At 36.3% G+C, this 20451-nt stretch overlaps 1 protein-coding gene across 2 annotated transcripts; it reads left to right on the top strand.

Moving 5' to 3' along the window:
- Nucleotides 1-140: 140 nt before the first annotated feature.
- brd1a (bromodomain containing 1a) lies at nucleotides 141-19609 on the top strand. 2 transcript variants are annotated; one of them, XM_048154964.1, is made up of 13 exons: nucleotides 141-1066; nucleotides 1671-3021; nucleotides 4104-4260; nucleotides 4350-4481; nucleotides 4587-4715; nucleotides 7211-7523; nucleotides 8018-8257; nucleotides 10492-10950; nucleotides 11046-11154; nucleotides 12526-12662; nucleotides 13928-14037; nucleotides 17318-17472; nucleotides 18447-19609. In XM_048154964.1, exons 2-13 carry the CDS (start codon nucleotides 1688-1690, stop codon nucleotides 18628-18630), a joined length of 3459 nt encoding a protein of 1152 aa, XP_048010921.1. In that variant the 5' UTR covers nucleotides 141-1066; nucleotides 1671-1687; the 3' UTR covers nucleotides 18631-19609. The 2 variants fall into 2 exon arrangements, with proteins under 2 accessions (XP_048010921.1, XP_048010922.1); XM_048154965.1 differs by having other exon boundaries at nucleotides 12529-12662.
- Nucleotides 19610-20451: the final 842 nt, after the last annotated feature.

Consider the following 20451-nt stretch of genomic DNA (forward strand, 5'->3'; position numbering starts at 1 on the left):
ATAGAGGCTTTCGATACGGTGGGTGGGGTTAACAAAACAAAACTACAGTTATTCTATCCCATAGCAAACGAAAGGTCATAATCATGTAAATAAAATTACGAAGCACTTGCTTTTGCATTTTGCAAACTCGTGCATAGACAATCTAACCACTGAACGAAAACTATAAAATGACAAGAGCTTGTTCACTAAAGCAAACATACGGGGTTTCTTGACCCGAGGGTCTCTCTCAGGGGCAGCCAGGCACCAGAAGGGGTGGGGCAAAACACCAGAACCTTTGATATTTAAATATGTTTAAGACGGTGGTAAAAACGTGGTATTTTTCTGTATTTTTGCTAATAGAAACTCTATGGTCCTTAACCAGCTTCCTATTCATGTATATTTCCTGTTTGCAATTAAGTGATAAAAATGTATTTATAAATATGTTGGAATTTTTGTTGAAACAATTGAAAATGCATAACATTACAAACAATAACCATTGTTATATTATAAATTAAGAAAACAAACAGTGCAAATACAAAACAGTAGTATAAACTCAAATGAATAAAACTAAGTAACATGTTTTATGATCAACCTTGCTCTTTCTTTCTTTGGGAAGTTAGAAAGAAAATATTATAGATGAAAAGTAACTTAAAAAATGGTTCTGGAAACAGAACCAAAATGAAAGAAGTACATTTATGAAATATAATGTTCATAACAATGAAGTAATGTTGTCTAGCCTGTGCCCTATAGTACGTCATGACGTAGTGCGTTGCGGATGGGACGTCTATTCGTAGTGAACCATCCGCATTGTTGTTGGTTGCAGGCGCAGAGTCGTATCGCCGCTCGTTGCAGGAAAGGAAACGATACTGCCTTTGAATGGCAATTAAACCAGTGATTTTCCTAGTGATTATTAGTCCAGTACTATAGTCCTGGCGGCCGCTGTGGATAAGGTTTTGCAGCATTCCAGATTTATCCATGCAGAACTAAATCAGTGGCCTTTGGATGAGAACATTGTGTACGGAATTACTGCAGGCCATCTCGCCATCGCTTTAGAAAGCTGCTCCTCTCTTTATCCAACAGATCAGAGGTAATATGATCTTTAAATATCGGTCAATGTTTTGCGATTTGCAGTGGTGCACCTGTTTTATAATGCACGGGGTTATAAAGCAGTAAGGTTTGAATGTGCATCTTTATGGTGTTTCAAAACATAAGGAAATGCCTACCTAGACAGCATTTTAGGGATCATAGTAGGCGATCCCCAAACGTGGCCCTGATGTTCAAAAAGGAAAAAAATTGTTAGAAATGCACATATAAATGAACAAAATGTTTTGAATCGTACGTTTGTCTCTGATCTCGCCTGTGATGCCTGAAAATGTTTCGATTGGAATTGACCCTACAATAGTAATCAATGTTCTCACGTAGTACCATAATAATACCGTGGTAAAACCGCAGTATAATTAGAAATACATTGCACTTCACTGCCATGGTATACATTAAAATTATCATGGTATTGCTATCTGTTACTATCATTGTACTATGGTAACAGTAAGTTTGAATAACTTCCTCCTTGATGACATTGGATAAGTTTTTTAGAAGCAGTCAAGTAAATATGCATGGTTTGACTTGAGGCATGCATCTACACCTAATTCAGCTGCACTGTATGGATAACAGTAGTTGTTTTCTGTTTTCAGCTTTGTAACAATCCCCAATGAAAAGAAAATCTCTGCCTCACAAAGTATCCATCCCTCAGCGGCTGCCTTCTCCAAACCGTGAAACACTGACTTACGCTCAGGCCCAGAGGATGGTGGAACTAGAAGTCAATGGCCGGCTACACCGGATCAGCATCTTTGACAAGCTCGACATCATCACGGATGAGGATCCCATGGCACAGGAAATTATAAAGTGCACCAGCAATAAGGAGAATGCTGAAAAACACCAGCAGGTTTTGGTACGTTCTGCACGCCTCAGAAACAACCAGCAGAAAAAGAACGCTGCTGTCACTGCACAAAAGGCTTTGGTACAAGATTGCACCCTTCCCGAGCCCAAATTCCGCACAGTGGATTACAATCTCCCAGCAATCCCACGCAGACCTTCTACATACTACAAGTATGAGGAGAAAACATTAGAAGAGCTGAATGAGGATGTGGAGTATGATATGGATGAAGAAGATTATGCCTGGCTTGAGCTAGTCAATGAGAAAAGAAAGTGTGAAGGTCTTAACCAGGTTTCCCCCAATGCCTTCGAATTCCTTCTTGACCGTTTTGAAAAAGAATCATTCTTAGAGAGTCAGGGCCAACAGAACCTCCAGTCCTTAATTGATGAAGATGCTGTTTGCTGCATATGTATGGATGGAGATTGCATGGACAGCAACGCCATTCTTTTCTGTGATATGTGCAACCTAGCCGTTCATCAGGATTGTTATGGTGTTCCATATATTCCAGAGGGCCAGTGGCTTTGCCGACATTGTCTGCAGTCCCCTACACAACCCGCTAACTGCATCCTCTGTCCTAACAAGGGAGGAGCGGTCAAAAAGACGGAAGATGACCGATGGGGTCATGTGGTTTGTGCTTTATGGGTTCCAGAGGTTGGGTTCTCCAATACGGTCTTCATTGAGCCCATCGATGGTGTTGCAAACATCCCGCCTGCTCGATGGAAGCTTACCTGTTACCTCTGTAAAGAAAAAGGTGTTGGGGCTTGTATCCAGTGCCACAAAGCCAACTGCTACACTGCTTTCCATGTCAGCTGTGCGCAGAAGGCCGGTCTCTTTATGAAAATGGAGCCTATTAAAGAGTTGACTGACTCAGGTGTACCCACCTTCTCAGTAAAAAAGACAGCCTACTGTGGGGCCCACACCCCAAACGGCTCAGTTAAAAGGCCGCTTACAATATATAATGACACTAAAACAAATTACAGTCTTTGTCAGTCGGTGGACAAAAAGAACAGCAGGATAGGATTAAAAAAGCAGAAGAGACTTAAAAACAATGAAGTAGATGTTGTAGCCCCAGTTCCATCTGTGTCTGTACCCAGTTTTTCATCTGAAAGGTATGTTCGAATCTGTTGATTTTGCAAAAGTTTATGAGATATCAGACCATTTTACAGGGTTAGTCCACCCAAAAATGAAAATTCTGTCATCATTTACTCACCCCCATGTCGTTCCAAATCTGTAAGACTTTTGTTTATCTTCGGAACACAAATGAAGATATTTTTTTAATAACATTTGAGAACTTTCTGTTCCTCCATAGACAGCTACGCTACTGATATTTGACTCTTCAAAAAGTTCATAAAGAGATGAAAAAAGAGATTAGAAAACTAATCCATATGAATTGAGTGGTTTAGTCCAAATTTTCTGAAGAGACATGATCACTTTATATGATGAACAGATTAAATTTAGGCTTTTATTCACATATAAACATTTATCAACACATAAATCAGTTGTGGTAAACGGAAGCTCAAGCATGTTTGCTTGACGTGTGCCATGCGAGAACCAATGAGGTACATTCTCGTGTGTTATACAGCACATTGGTGCTTCCACAAGAGAGGTTTGTTCTTGCGCATCCATTAGGTTTGGTTGAGCTTTTGTTTATTTTCGCTGATCAATGTTTATATGTGAATAAAAGCCTATATGATCTGTTCATCATATAAAGTGATCTTGTCTCTTCAGAAATTTTGAACTAAACCACTCAATTCATATGGATTAGTTTTATGATCTCTTTATGAACTTTTTGAAGCATCAAAGTGGTAGTTGCATAGCTGTCAATGGAGGGACAGAAATCGCTCAGGTTTCATTAAAAATATCGTCATTTGTGTTCCAAAGATGAACGAAAGTCTTATGGGTTTGGAACAACATGAGGGAGAGTAAATGATGAGTAAATGATTTTCATTTTTGGATGAACTATCCCTTTAAGCAATTTCAGTGCAAAAAAATGTATATGTATATATAGTATATCACCAAAAGGTTACAAAAAAAAGAGGGTTTTTTTAGCCATTCCGTAACACCCTATTATTTTACAATGATTGTGCAAAATTAAAACTATGCTCTTTTTTTTTTTAGCAATAGCTACAAGATCAGATCGCAAGATTGTTTAAAATATTTCATTTCATTGTACACTGTCATTCTCCTACAGGTTAAACACAATCCTCAATCAAGTTTCTTTACAGAAGAAGGCGGAATTTGGCGAACTTATCTTGAACTATTGGACCCTTAAAAGACAATCAAGAAATGGAGTGCCACTCAACAGGCGCCTCCAAACTAGCCTACATTCCCAGAAAAACACACAGCCGGTAAATATCCGCTTATGTAGCGTTACTGGTTATGGTGATGCAAATTTTTGAATTTTAATAATAGTTTATTTAAAACATTGTACTGACAGAAACAGTCAGAGGAGGAGACTCGAGCATTGAAGGAGCAGCTGAAGGAGTGGCAACGGTTGAGACATGACCTTGAGCGAGCGCGACTCCTGCTGGAGCTGATTAGGAAGAGAGAGAAACTCAAGAGAGAGGAGGTATGAGAACAGTATGCTTTAGGTCAAGACAAGCATTTGTATTGCTAATGTTTACTGTTTGCATGTACGTGTTCTTTGATGATGACTCTTGCGTTTCTGTTGCAGATAATGCTTCAGCAGACTTTAATGGAGTTCCAACTCACTCCTTTCACAGTCCTTTTGAGAGCTGTGCTTGATCAGTTACAGGAGAAAGACCAGGCGCACATTTTTGCAGAGCCTGTCAGCATTAAAGAGGTTGGTCTGTAGTTTCCTTAACTTTAAAAGAAGTCAGAAGGCATTTCGCAGTGTCTACATGCAAAAAGTATTGACTTAAGTGTCCCCAAAAGAATGTCAAAGCAAATGCAAATTTTAAAGAAATGTATTTTAAAGAAACGGCACAAGCACGCTTTTCAAGAAAAACATTTGCTTGGAGAATATATATCAGTTAAAAGGGGAGAAATGTAATTGTGACTTAATAACAGCTCCTATATTAATAGCTTTAAATAATGAATAGTTGCCTAATAAAGAGTCTATGATCCATGATAAATTAAGCTAAATGAATGCATTTAAAGAAAAAAGAAAAAAAGTTTTTTTTTACCAACATATCAAAATGATAAAAATAATAGCAAACACGTGAACAACATGAATAATTGTGCGAGGTCAGAGAGACAGCATAAAAGTCAGTGGGTCATGATCCAGTTACACAACAAATGTTTAGTATGTAAATTAATAATACAGAGTGAACCATATACACTCTGAAGGTATCAGTCTAGCCGCAATTAAGACCATTATAGGAATGACCAAACATTTGAAACGGATGAATCGTATCCAACATTAAAGTATTTGTTTAATGGCATATTTTTACTAAGTACTGTGAATGAAGGCCAGACACCAATGCTGATACTGATGCCTCCATTTTATTTTATTCTTTTTGATTTCTGGAGAAAATGAGTAACTACAGCTTTCAGCAATACAGTATAATTGTTTTTATTTATAATTTATTATCAAATATAGAACATAAAAAGCAACTTAAGTGAACATAAAACAATATTCACATAAACACATAAACTGTCATATTTAGTTGTTTTTTATACATTGTGTTTGGTGATGTTTCTATCTCTTTTTAAACTTTGTGTCAGCTCTCTCTGTTTCAATGAGAGCTGTAAGTTAATTTTTTCACTTCCCAAAGCTAATAAATTATTTCTTCTCCAAGCTGATAAATAATAGAAGTACTAAAATTACTGTTAAAACATTTATCAGTGTTTTTATGTGAGGATCAATTCTCTCGATACAACAACAGTATCTCAAGTATTAATATTTCCACACTTACACTTAATCATTGAGACAATCATGTTACTTAGATGGTCATCGTCACCCGACTTGGCTTGCCACGTTTGGTCATCCTGCATATGGGTATCACATGTCGCACTGAACTTGAATTTTGTTGGTTCTTTAATATTGCATTAACAGGCCATGAATCCCCTTTATCAGTTTCAATTCATAGTTTTCATGTGACGACACACCCTTTCCTCCATTGCCTGCCAGTCATTTTTACCAGGTTTGTAGTAAGATCTAATGTAGTAAGACAGTGATATTAAAAGACCAAATTCAATACACCTTATTGATTATGCATACTTTGTGCAGGCAAACAAATGAGCTCAGAATATTAATGCAACACGAGGTTTCTTGTTAAGCATTTTTTCCATCGAAAACCATTATAAAGAAAACGCGTTGCGTTCATATTCTGGGCTCATCTGCTCGCCTGTATATAGTATGCATCATCAAAAAGGGTTAAACTGAATTTGATCTTTTAATATCACTGTTTTACATTAAGGCACTTTAAGGGTGGCTTGCACTAAGGATTCTTTAGCCTGGCGTCGGTTCATCCTCCACCTGTGCTGCTTGATCAGCCCTTTAATTCGAACGGTCTTTCTGCTTAGTTAATCTGTGTTTAAAATTAAGTGGTACAACACAACTCAACTTAAAATAAAACCCAAATCAACAAATCCTTGATTAGTCTTTACAGTCATGTGACTGAAAACTATGAATAATTCTCAATGCAGTTTTGAAAATTGCTTTTTGAAAAAGTGGGCGTGGTAAGCTGTGAAGTGAAGGGGGAAGAAGGGAGACAGACAGCACAACACAACAGCTTCTGATCCAGTCAGTTTTGTTTTGCACTCTTTAGCTGTTTCCATCCATTCCATTTTGGGATATTGCATATAAAACGCTGGATGGAAATGCCAAGATGCACATAAATTGTAAAAATATGGATTTAAAAAAAATGTATGCGCTCAATTAAGGTGAATAAATTTAGAAGAAACATTAACAAAATACATCCCTCATTGCACAACAACAAACTGACTTACTTTGTGGATGTGATTGGATAACTGAACTAACCAGAGGACTAATTTCATTGCACAGCATCTCTAATGTTCTTTCTTTCATTTGCATTTTTTTTTTTTTAACACTCTGAAACACACTGACATAGTGCATGATGAAATCTATTCACAAGAAGTGATGTACCACTGCCACTTTATCCTTTACTGATCTGATTCTGATAACTTAATTCTGCAAATACCTGATTTTTGAGCACATACAAAAATTATTGATGATTCCTCTATTGATCTATGACTTGAAAATACAGGTAAAAGACAGTGTTTAGGATTATTTTATGTGAAGAGGCTTGAGAGTCTTTATCACTGATCATTTCATTTTCAATTTCATCCTTATTTTGTTTGTGTTGCTCACAGGTGCCTGACTATATGGACCACATCATACACCCAATGGATTTTTCCACCATGAGCAAACGCATTGATGCCCAAGGCTACAAATATCTGGATGAATTTGAAGCAGACTTCAATCTCATTATTGAAAACTGCATGAAGTACAATGGAAAGGATACATTCTTCTACAGGGCAGCTGTTAGATTGAGAGACCAGGGTGGAGCTGTGCTCAGGAAAACTCGTCGAGATGTTCAGAGAATCGGCTTTGATTTTGAAACTGGCATGCACCTGCTTGAACAACCCAAGATTGAGCCATCTGCACCTTTCTCCTGGGAAGATGGTAAATGCGCAAAATTATACTAGTATACTGTTACAAAGTTTTTTTTGTCCATCAGCCACAGTGATAATTTGTGCTAGTGACAATTCATCTGTAGCCACAATGGTATCTCAATATCAAAATGATGTGAACCTGCATGTAAAAGGGAATTGCTTGTGAACAAAGCAAACTAAACTCACTGCACCTTATGTGAAGGTGTGAGATAATTTGAGGTGTTTACGTGTAAAACAAAATGTGGATACACACACCCACTGTTTTTTTCTGTTTTTCAAAGTATAGCAAAAGAAGAAGCTATTCAAGCTTATGTCTTTGTGTCTAAGCAATGGCATTTCTTGAACAAATGTCACTCTTAGATATACTGACTGGTATTGGTCAATTTAGTGCTTCCTCGAAACTAAGAATCAGAACCATTAAATTCCTTGCAGTTCCCATCCCTACATTTTAACAAATCAATCAGAAAAATAGGCTTTAACAAACAATTCTGCTTCCTCTTTCAGTGGACCGTTTATTGGTTCCAGCCAACCGGGAGCACATGTCATTTGAAGAGCAGTTGAGGGAGCTACTGGAAAAATTGGATCTAACTACAGCAATGAAATCTAGCCCGTCACGGAGCAGACGACTGAAGCTTCTCAAGAAAATCATCAGTGACGTGAGGATGGAGCTGAGTTTGAGGAAAGCTCTTCCTGCTGTTGAACTGAAGAATGCTGAGGAACAAGCTGGCCATATCCTTCAAAAAGGTTTGTTTGAAAAATCTTGGTGTAAATGGTTGTTTGCTATTAACCAGTTTGCTATAAAGCCAGCCTTGTGGGCAACAATTTGACATATCACCATTGTCCCAAGTTCGAGTCCCAGCTTTTCTTATCCCAACCCCCTCTCTCTATATAATTATCCTGTCCAATAAAAGCTAAAAATGCTCCAAAATATACTTAATATAAACAAACAAAGTTTGTATCCATATGTGATAGTACTTTTCTAATCAGCCAGACATATAATTTTTCACCTTTAATTTCAATGGTTCCCAACCCTAGTCTTGAAGTTCACACTGGAGAACACTGCATGTTTTGTATGTTTCTTATATCATTCTTATTCAACTCATTAATAGAGACTCCAAGACCTTGAATGAACCACCTGTTAGCCCAACAATGGAATCCAATACCTTTTAAGTTGTAGTGTAGTCTTCACTCACTAAGTCAGTGATTGACAAAAATCAACAGGTCCCAGATTATAGATATCTTGATTTGCTGTGAAATTGAGACGGTGAACGTTTGGTTCTATGAGTGAACTTTTAATGACCTGAGCCTTGTGGACTAGAGGGAGAGAAAAGCCCAGAATAGATGAGGAGTGATAATTGGGCAAATGGCATTCTGTCCCCTTACTTAGTTGTCTATAGATTTATTGTTTTAATGCATGGTGTTGCTGTAAAAGTTCTTGAGTCCAGTCTTAATAGGAAATCAAGCAGGAATGTGCATCAGTTAAAGGAATAGTTCACCCTCCTGGTGATTTACTCACCCCAAGACCATCCAAGATATATTCTTTCCTCAGATGAAGAGAAAACATTTTGGACTGAAACATTCCAGGATGTTTCTCCAAGTGAATGTTGCCCAATGTAGACCATTTATGACGGTCCAAAATCCATTTAGGCAGCTTCAAATAGCTCCACATGACCCCAGCCGACAAATAAGGGTCTTCTCTAGCGAAACGATCAGAACAAAAATAAAATTTACTACAAATGCTCATCTTGATCCAGCTCTGTGAAGTGTTCATGAGAAGGTTGAGTTCACAACCTTTCATGCGACATATGCATGTTGTGACAAACATGCTGCGTAGCCAATGAGGTTCATTCTCGTGTGTTACGTAGCACATTTGAACTTTCGAAGAGGTTTGTTCTTGTGCATTATTCAGGATCCGTTGAGCTTCTGCTTATGTTCGCTGATCGTTCGTTCATTCATCGTAACAAGCGATCGAGTCTCTTCATTAAATTTGGACTAAACCGCTCTATACATATGGATTAGTTTTCCAATCTTTTTATGAACTTTTTGAAGCGTCAAAGTTTCAGTTGCAAAGGCAGTCTATGGAAGTAAATCTGACAGCATTCTGTTATCAAAAAGATCTTCATTTGTGTTTCGAAGATGAACGATAGTCTTACGGGTTTGGAACGACACAAGGGACAGAATTGAACTAACCCTTCAATTTCTCTTCAGCTGAGGAAGGAAAATCATTTATATCTTGGATGGCCTTGGGGTGAGTAAATAATCAGGATTTTTTTTTTAATCAGGAAATTACATTTTTGGGTGAATGTTTACTTTAAAGGGTTAGTTCACAGAAAAAATGAAAATTCTGTCATTAATTATTCACCCACATGTTGTTCCAAACCTGTAAGTCTTACGTTCATCTTCGGAATGAAGATCTTTTTGATGAAATCTGACAGCATTCTGTCCCTCTATTTTTGGGTGAACTAGAGGAAGACCATGGTCTATAAGGTGAAAAATAAACACTTGTAACGCAGATGCATTCCCCTACAAAATTTCCGAACAGAGCTATTTAAGTCATCTGGTGAAATTTCCTTTTTTTTTTTTTTTTTTTTTTTTTTTTCATACTGCAATATGTATATCACAGACAAACAAAATGTCAGTTTTTGCCAATATTGTGTAGCCCTACTATGGAACACTCTTTGGAACACCTTTGGAACTTGTATTTAGCGTATTTACGCAGCAACCACATAGCAAAACCCTAGGAATAGTACAGGGTTCTTCAATCATGTTCCTAGTATGCCACTGTCCTGCTTTAACCATAATCAAACAGCTAATCATGGTCTTCAGGATTGCTAGAAAATTACAAGCAGATGAGTTTGATCATGGTTGAAACCAATCATGTTTTTTTCTGAGAAAATGTACAAATCTAGTTTTTCCACTGAATTTCTTCTGCCATGCATTGGCAGTTTATATGACAATATCTCCTTGTTTCATGGCAGGCGATAAATCTGTCCCACCTAAGCTTGAGCCATCTGTTTCTCTGCTGCCTCTCATTAACACGGGAAGTCACTCTGAGCCACCCACACTGAAACCTATTGAACCCTGTCCCGACAAATGCCAACATCAAAGGGATGGCATTTCCCAACCACTCAATGGACACTCCCATCTGCAGATAGAGGACAGTGATGTGAGTGTAGTAGCTACATCAACTCTGGCTGAGCCATCAAGCCCAGTAAACCGAAGGACTTCTGTGCTTTTCCGCAAATCAAAAAGCACAAGCCCTCATAAGCCCATGAATGATGGTGAAACTCCCAAGGGCAGTTCTCGGCTAGGTACAAAAACATTCCTGTCAGTCGTCATACCACGTCTGGAGACGCTGCTCCACACCAGAAAAAGGCCACGGAGTGCCAGTGGGGACAGTAGCAAGGACGAATCACCCATCAAACGGCTGGACACAGGTAGAATCTGCAGGAAATGTGTCAAAAAGGGCAAGACCGTTGTGATTGATATAAATGCAAATGAATATTTCTCCCTCTTCTTTGTTGTCTGTCAGGGTTGTCAAATGGTTTTGGCCTGAATCCGGAGAAGGAATTGTCTTCTAGCAGGCAGTTGGAGCCTCGTCGTAGGTGCGCATCTGAATCCAGCATGTCTTCCAGCAGCAGGTGGGTAGTTTACTAAGTACTTTTGAGGGGTTGATGTACTGGTGTGACATATTCCATCTAAAAAACTATTTTCAATAACATTGTGCTTAACTTATGTAGTCTCTCAACGACTGCTTTTGTACATTGCAGGAACATTTAAAATGAACTAGTGAAGACAAAATAAATGGTGTCCAATTTATGAACTATAATATACAGTTTCTCTTATACATTCCAAGGAAAAAAATGTCAATGGCAGTTGTTTGACTGGTTTATAAACAAATTGAAAGATACAACCTGCAGACTGCCATTTTGGCTCATGGGTGCTTCATTCTGGGAATGTTTGTCATGTGACAATTCACATTCTTTCACATTTTCTTTCAACTTTCTCATTCAGTCCATGTTTTTAAGATCCATCTAAAAAATCTGTCTCACAATACATTACAATAATATAAAGTGTTCTCCACTAATATTAAACTGAGGCTTTTTTCAGTTTTTATTAGTCTTTGATTCAGTTCAGAATATTCACAAAAATCAAACCTTCAATTGAAGTAAAATTAGACAAAAATTAAATGTGGAGTACATTTTTTATATATATATATATATATATATATATATATATATATATATATATATATATATATATATATATAATGAAGAAGAGACTCCACAAGCATAAACCTCTGAAAGATCCAGACAAAAATCTGTGGACGAATGGGCTCAAATCTCTTGCCATGTGTTCATCAACTGTGTTATAAGAGAGAATTTAGAGCAGTTTTCTTGGCAATTAGTTGGTTGCAGCAAAATAAGTTTACTTTTAATTGAAGGTTCATTATATATTTATTTATTTATTGTTTTGGTGATAATTTTTTAAATGAAAGACCATGAGCATAAATTCAAGATGTTTTTCCTATTGCATTGTATTGAAAAGGTGTTGTCTGACAAAATAAATTTTTTTTTTTACTTAAGTAAACCATTTATTTGAACATTTTCATTTTTATATTGAGCAGTGCAATGTGGTCTGATTGGTTAGAGTTGGGACAGCAACTGTATAACATAGTGACATTCAGTGCAGTTCAGCACCAATGTTCTGTTTGGAACATTTTTATATTTGCTCATTTCATCCAAAGCATTTTTATCAGTTCACGTGTCCCTTGGGAATCAAACCCATGACCTTGGCATTGTTAGCACCATGCTCAAGTGTATGAGCTACAGGAACACATATTGCACCCAAAAGTACTCGAGTTCTCGGCTGATTTATCTGTCAATTGCTTAAGTAGTCAAAATGCACATCCCTGTAACCCTGCACTATTCTTATTTTCATATGGAGGCTTTTTGTCAATTTTTGATCTCATTTCCTACCCCGCACCATCATGTTTTCTCATCTGTCTTTAGCAGTATCGCACTTAATCTTCCGAAGTGTGGGAAGGGAAAGCCAGCCCTCATCCGGAGGAACACAGTGGAGGACAAGAGTGAGATTATTGCTTGCATCGAGAGTAGAAACTTCGCCAAAGCTGCTAGAATAGCTGCTGGTAGGTATCCATCCATCTCTATTGTTTTTACTGATGTGTTTGCCATGGTTGATTGAACACTGTCTGTTTTTAACACCTGTGCAAATTGTCTATTGCGATCAATGAAAAGTGTAATCACAGCTGTGCTGATATTCACAATTATGAGTGTGATATTGTTTTTATACAACATTTCTATAAACAAGTTAGTTTTGTTGGCTATTTTATTGATCATTGCCAACCAAAATAGAGTGGTGCAGGGATAACATCTGAACCCGGAAGACTAATTCGCCAGTTGTTCCTTTTTTGTTTGTTTGTTTGTTTGTTTGTTTGTTTTTTATAAATATAGGTTTGTTCTACAATGTACACTGCACACACTCACACCCCAAACAGTCGTATCTAGTTAATTATTAGAAACATACATTTTCAAAAATAAACATAACAGCTTCAAAATTCACGTTTTCATTATGGGTGTGTGTGATTTACGTTGTGAGAAAAAACATCAAAGTGTTGTCAAGTTATGTTTACCACAGGCTTTGTTTTACTCATTAATGAAAAACCTCATAGAAAAATCTCGAGGGAACCAGCAGCAAATTAATCTTCCGGGTTTTGACGTCATCCCTGCACCACTAGTTCCAAACGAAGACAAACGGGGACCAAATACAGATATGCTCATGTACTCTTATATTGTATGCTCCAACTGACCCATAAAAAGCAGTTGTCATTATCTGAAACCGCTTCACAAACTGTTAATTTGTATATTTCAAACAGAAGCACTGTGATTTACGTTTTATATATATAAGTAATATATATAAGTCATAAATCATATTATTATTATTATTATTATTATTATTATCATTATTATTTTTATATATTTTTTAAAATATGCAAACACTAATGTCTGTTTTTTTTTAATAACGTTTTATTTCAATGTAAACAAACATGGCTAGGCTTTTACGCTTTAATGTTATTGACAGACTACCTTCAAATGGTGTAAGCTAAATATTGTGTGTAAACTTTTAATGTATATTTTTGATTTATTTTTGTCTGAACTTCAAGTAAATTACATGTTATTTTGTTTTTGAAAAAAATCTTGACATTTCACTGTAAATACAAGATGATATCTAAAATATTGATTTTTTTTTTTTTTTTTTTTTTTTTTTTTTGCGCTCTGGCAATCACTAAGCCCTAATGGAAATTCAATAGCCTTAACTTTGAAGTAATTGACAGTATCATGGTTGAATGTGAGCGGCATCATAACTCGGTTGTTGATATTCCTGCTTTCATAGAAGTTGGCAACAGCAGTATTTGGATGCCCACTAGTGCTGCAACAGTTATCCTGGAGCCTCTCAAACTAGTTTGGGCTAAATGTAGTGGATACCCCTCCTACCCTGCCCTGGTGAGTCTGAGTGTGCATGTGTAGAAATTGACTATTTCTCTCTCTTTCTTCCTTCCTTCCTTTCTTCCTTATTCTCATCTATGTAAAGGAGACAGTGGAGGTCTTGGAAGTAGTGTCTGTAGTGCAGACATGTCCAGTCCATCTCCTTGAGCACCACCTTCCTGCAAAGTTAACATAAAATGTAAACTGTTGAGCTAATGCTCTTTTGGCCACTCCACTTGGTGCTTGTGGCTTCAGTCTTGCAGTCTTGTCTTTCACTCTCTCTCACAATTTCTTCTTATCAATCCTGCAAGCTTCCCTATTGTCTATCTACTGATACTCATGAAACCCATCTATAGAAAATTGCTTTTAAACATCCAAGAACATAAACTGTCATGTTCCCCAGTTTCACAGATGAAGCTTAAGTCTAGTTCCAGACTAAAATGCATGTTTGAGCTTTCTTGAATGAAAGCAACTTGCACTGACATATTTTAAAGGGTTAGTTCACCCTAAAATGAAATTTCTTTCATTAAAGGGATAGTTAGAAGAATGTCAGTAACCAAACAGATCTCGCTCCACTTTTACTACCATAGTAGGAAAAATAAATATGGTAGTCAATAGGGGGCGAGATCTGTTTGGTTACTGACATTCTTCCAAATATCTTCCTCTGTGTTGAGCAGAACAAAGAAATTCATACAGGTTTGGAACTACTTGTGATGACAGAATTTTCATTTTTGGGTGAACTTTAAGTTCTTATCGTCCCAAATCTGTAAGACCTTCTTTCATCTTCGGAACACACATTAAAGATATTTTTGATGATATCCAAGGGTTTCTGAACACAACACATTGGCAGCAACTTCATTGTACCTTCTGTGGTCCAGAGAAGTAGTAAAGACATCATTAAAATAGTCAATGTAACTACAGTGGTTCAACCTTAATGTTAAGAGGCGACGAGAATACTTTTCAGCGCAAAAACAAAACTAAAATAACCAATTTATTCAACAATTTGAACTGTTGTCATGCGCAGTTGATATAGTGAACGCAGTTCAGAGCTTCTGTGTTCTACGTCCGAACGCTGATTCATTATTGTCCGCTGATTCATTATTGACTATACGTGTGTATGCGTCATGCTGCTCACATGTACAGTGTTGGTTAATACTGAGCCGGCGTTCGGACGTAAACATGGAAGCCTGCACTGCATTCACTACGTTGTTAACTGCGTATGACAACAGTTCAAATTGTTTAAAAAAAAGTTGTGATTTTAGTTTTGTATTTGCGCACAAAAAGTATTCTCATTGCTTCATTACATTAAGGTTGAACCACTGTAGTCACGTTGACTATTTTAATGATTTTTTACTACTTCTCTGGACCTTGAATAACGTTAACTTCGTTGCTTTCAATGGAGGATTAAAAAAACCTGATTTCATCAAAATAACTTAATTTGTGTTCCGAAGATGAATGAAGGTCTTACGGGTGTGAACCGACATGAGGGTGAGTAAATAATGACAGAAATTTCATTTTTGGGTGAACTAATCATTTTGGGTGAACTGGCTTAATCTAAGCCCTGTCTGTGAAACCAGGCCGTTGTTTTATTCATTCTTTATAATACTTATAATTGTCAAAGTTTTGACATTTATAGACACAAGTAAAACATGTGACATTGTTTCTCTTCTATCATGTATAGCAATAATTTAGAGTTAAACAGCCTTTGCACAAGAATAAACACTTCTTTTTATTAAAGCACTAAGTAGTAAACGATCAGGGACCTAAATTTAATTTTAATCGCAGTATGCTTTCATAAGCTTTAGTGCTGAATCTTTGTGTTGTTGAACTTGTTTGGATTTCTCCATGAGAGTCTCTCCTCTTACACGCACATATAGAGAGAGAGAAAGTGGGTGTGCATGTCTCAACTGCTCAACTTTATTGCCGTCAATATAGCATCTATCATTAGTCACTGTTTACATAAAACAGGGGTCATTTCACACTTTTCATGCATGTCATTTGTTTTTGTTATTGGATTTTAAAGTAATGGTTTCTGTGCAAAATTTCAGACAAGAATTTATCTCTTTTGCATTTTCAGATGAAATTTTTATGTGGCTGAAATTTTTTTGGTCATTCCTAATGCATCTCCCATGCTTTCTATAATATTCCAAAATATAAACTGGATTCATAATTTTCCTTGGATTTTTAGGGGCACTTCTCCTAGTTAGGCAGCTGTCGTGTAATCAGGACTTAGACTGCAGCAGTGTATTTACGTTTTTTAGAATGTGATTATAAAGCCTTAGATACAATGCCAAAACATTTTAAAACACGACACTAAGTTATCAGTTATCGGACAGTGTATATCAGCACATTTTTGTAATCCACACAATCCATCAGCATGTGCTGAACATGTCCGGCCACACTATCAGTCAGTGGAGTATACTTTGAAAGGCTTGTAGGCTAAACTTGGCACAAGATAGAGTGGAAAGTAGAAAGCCAGTTATACCCGGGCTTTTGGCTGTATTCTCAAACAAATCTCCCAATATCTTTCAAGAATCTGAATGTTGCTAACCTTGCAAACCTTGGCACTTGTCACACAACAGTTTCTTGACTGTTTCTTGACAGTTTCCCAACTGCAAGTTGGGAGTGAGGGCATACAGCCGATTGGTTAGATTAAATCTTTTTTTAAATCTTAATAGATGCTTTTCAGTTTCATGTGCTTTATGCATGAGATGGTTAAGGAATGGACTGAGTCCATCTGTGTGCAGATTGAAGCTGAGACTAAAATAAGAGTGGCAAATTAAAACTCACTAGGTTAAGTTCATTTGAACTTTTTAAAGTTGAAAAATTAATAATAACCATCAGAAAATGGTTTGTGTTTCAAGGACTCGTTATCTCTGCAGTATAGCCTATACGGAGAAATCATTTTAAATTGAACATCATGCTGTTAGCGCAGTACTAAATTACCTTTCGCACTCTGCACGAACAATTGGATATGTGTCTAATGATAGCGCAAACTTATCTAGATTAATGTTAAAGTGAGCCGCCATGGAAAGTGTCTAATGTTAGGCTACTACACTTTGGATTTCCTACCGGACATAATTACTACATGGACTAGCCGTGTTAATGATTTATCCATCACGGACTTCGCCACTACCTGTGGAGCTTTTTTCTATTGTGACCAACAAACTAATTAAAATTTTGCCGACAAAGCCTTTTCTCATCGACTAACACTCGGTCGACTATTAGGAAGCAGCCCTTGTCATTTTTCTGTTTCCAGGATTGTCATCATGTTTTTAAAGTTATTGTTTTGTTACAGATCATAGACCCTCATATGCCACGAGTGGGGTGCCAGCACAATGGAGTCTCTATCCCAATGCCCCCACTGGATGTGCTACGAATCGGAGAACAGATGCAGTACAAGTCCGAAGAGAAACTATACCTTGTTCTCTTCTTTGACAACAAACGTAGCTGGTGAGATTTTATTGGTGATTATTTATTATTTATTGGTGTTTGCCAAGTTAAGCATCACTATTACTATTGCTTATACTAGTTCTTCTAACAGTTCTTCTAAGTATTGAACATCTGTAGTTAACTTGTCCTTGTTGTGCTACAGACAACATCTCAAATTGTGTGGCTGTACTACACCGTAATTGTTTTTACTAATTAACAACTTTTAAATATAAAGAAATGAAGAGCACTTATGATAAATATTATTAAAATGATCTACACTCACATGAGATGAACACTCTAGGGATGTCAGTTTTGGAGAAAAAGCTGTTTTCTACATGGAGGGGGTTGCCCCCTAATGGACACTGCCATGTTGACATCACATGACCAGCTGTAATTCACTAATCATATTTTGTCACTGCTCTAGGTATTTTACAAAGCGCTTACATGCTCACCCCTACTAACAAAAACACCATATGGGCTCAACAGATTTTTTTTTTTTTTACTACTTGCCCAGTTGGTTCAAATTTGTCAATTCACCTTGATTTATATAGTATTTTTTTACAATGCAGATTGTTTCAAAGCAGCTTTACAGTGATAACAGGAAAATAATGCAACAAAGGTTTTTTTTTTTTTTTTTTGCCTGTAGAGCAGCTCTAGAAGAAAATAGTGTCATTGTCTGGCTTAAGTATGTTCAGTATTGATTTATTTCCATTGTAAAAATCATAATCGTTCAATTATCTATACAGCAGCTCTGGAAAAACAGTGATGTCATCGTCCAGCTCAGTTCAGTTCTCATACAATAGTGTCAATGCAGGCAGATCAGTAAAATGTTAACTAATTATACTTAACTAATTATGAAGTTCAAACATTATTAAAGACAATTAAACAAAAACGATTAAATAAGAACAAATAAACAAGTTACTTTACTTTAAACAAACATTAAATTAACAACTTGATTATCAAATAAGATTGTGTGTGCTGTTTTCCTTCTCCAGGCAGTGGCTTCCTAAATCCAAGATGGTTCCTCTTGGTATTGACAAAACCATTGACAAGATTAAAATGATGGAGGGACGCACCTCAGCCATCCGCAAGGCTGTTCAGACTGCCTTCAACCGTGCCATGAACCATCTGAGTCATGTCCAAGATGAACCTGTTAGTGACCTCAGTGACATTGACTAAGACTGGCAAATGCGGGCACATTTCAAAGCCTTAGTAACTGTCATTCTTGACTGGCACCTGTGTGACTTCTTTATTTTCTGCTACTCCAGATCTTCCACTCCAGTCTCATTTCCACGGAAGTTAAATCTGTAAATAATGTAAATCGCTTAACACTAACTTATTCTTCAGATTTACAATAATGGGTACTGTACATACATTTTTATAGTATTTATACATTCTTGTGAATTATACCCAGCATAATTACTCATTGATGCTGGAACAAATGGACAAAATGAATAAACTGTGTGAAACTAAAGCAGAAAAATAGTGTAATCAGGGCTGGAACATAATGTGAGAGTGCTTGCTTTTTATGTTTAAATTATTGAAGTTTTTACACACAGGATTTTATTTGGCATTAATGTTTTTGTAACATCTAAGAATGTTTTTACAATTTTAACCTATTTTGATGTATTTATATAACTATATAACTGTATTTGTCTGTTTTTCACATTAGAAAGTCTTGTTATGAAACCACAAGTGCGTTATTCTAATATTCTAATGAAACCAAAAAAAAAAAAAAAAAAAGCTGCCCAGACCTCTTTTGTTTGAGTGAATGGTTTTGCTTCAACTGTATTTTTTTTTCTTCTTTTTTTCTCTTTTAAAGTTTTGTATTGTGTGTGCAAGACTCCATAATGGCTGTAGGATGTTGTACTGGTGTTAATTTATTGGGGGGTAATTCTATTCACTGGGGAAAGGAAAAGTTTTACTGGACTTTTGGAATTATTCTTTTCTTTTTTTTTTTTAATCATTCATTCTTTTTAAGGCAGCCCTAGTAGATATGACTGTTTACAGTGACTTCATTTATTTATGTTTATTCTGGGTTCCAGTGGGTAGATTTTGGAATACTTTCTTTTATACAATATGTCAGTTGTTTTATTTGAAAATAGAACTTAATGACATTGTCCTTTTTTATTTTTTTAATAAATTCATAAATAAGCCATCTAAGTCTTGTTCATTTAAAAAGTGACTGCATATCTTAGCACATATTATTATTTGCATGGCACTTTAAGATATTTCTGAGAATACCAGTGCCATGGTGCCAAATCAAAAAAGCAAGTGGTATTTAAAGTGGTATTTCCAAAAAAAAAAAAAAAGAAAAGCATTTTCAGGTCACTAAATAAAAAGTGAGTTGATCAGCATTTTTGAAGAAAAAAAAAAAAAGATTGTTGGTATTATGGTACAATGATAGTAACATTATGGTGCTAATGCTCCATTGCATTTCACTGCTATTCGAGAATACTAAAAATTGCAATGGTAGTATCATGTATATTTTATGGACATGTATCATGGTAGTACCATTGTATTCTTGGAAGTATCTTCTAAATACCATAAAAAACATTAATTTCAGTACAGTAGTATATTTCAAATTACCACAGTATTGCCATCACTGTATCATGGCACTACCCCAGTCATTTTTTGTCCTTACAAAAAATGAAACTGTAGTACTTGTAACTGATTGACATTGAAGTACAGGGGTACAGTGTATGTACTGTGTTACAACCTGTATTGCCTGTAATGTACTTTTTTTTAGTGTAAATATGTACTGCCATGGTACCATTGTGTTACTGTCTGGTACCATGGCACTGCTAATTTGTTAGGTTATAATTACTACTACTACAAAAAAAAAAAAAAAAAAAAAATCAGTGTTGACAAAAAAACAAATGTCAGTGTTGACATTATTTAATGTCTAATTTAATGTCACTATCATATCTTGCCAATGTTCCAAAGCCTATTCTGTCACTAGAGGACACTGTAACACTATGAAAGAAAAATAGTGAAAAT

Source organism: Megalobrama amblycephala, linkage group LG14, assembly GCF_018812025.1.
Source record: "Megalobrama amblycephala isolate DHTTF-2021 linkage group LG14, ASM1881202v1, whole genome shotgun sequence".
In the NCBI taxonomy this organism is placed as follows: domain Eukaryota; kingdom Metazoa; phylum Chordata; class Actinopteri; order Cypriniformes; family Xenocyprididae; genus Megalobrama; species Megalobrama amblycephala.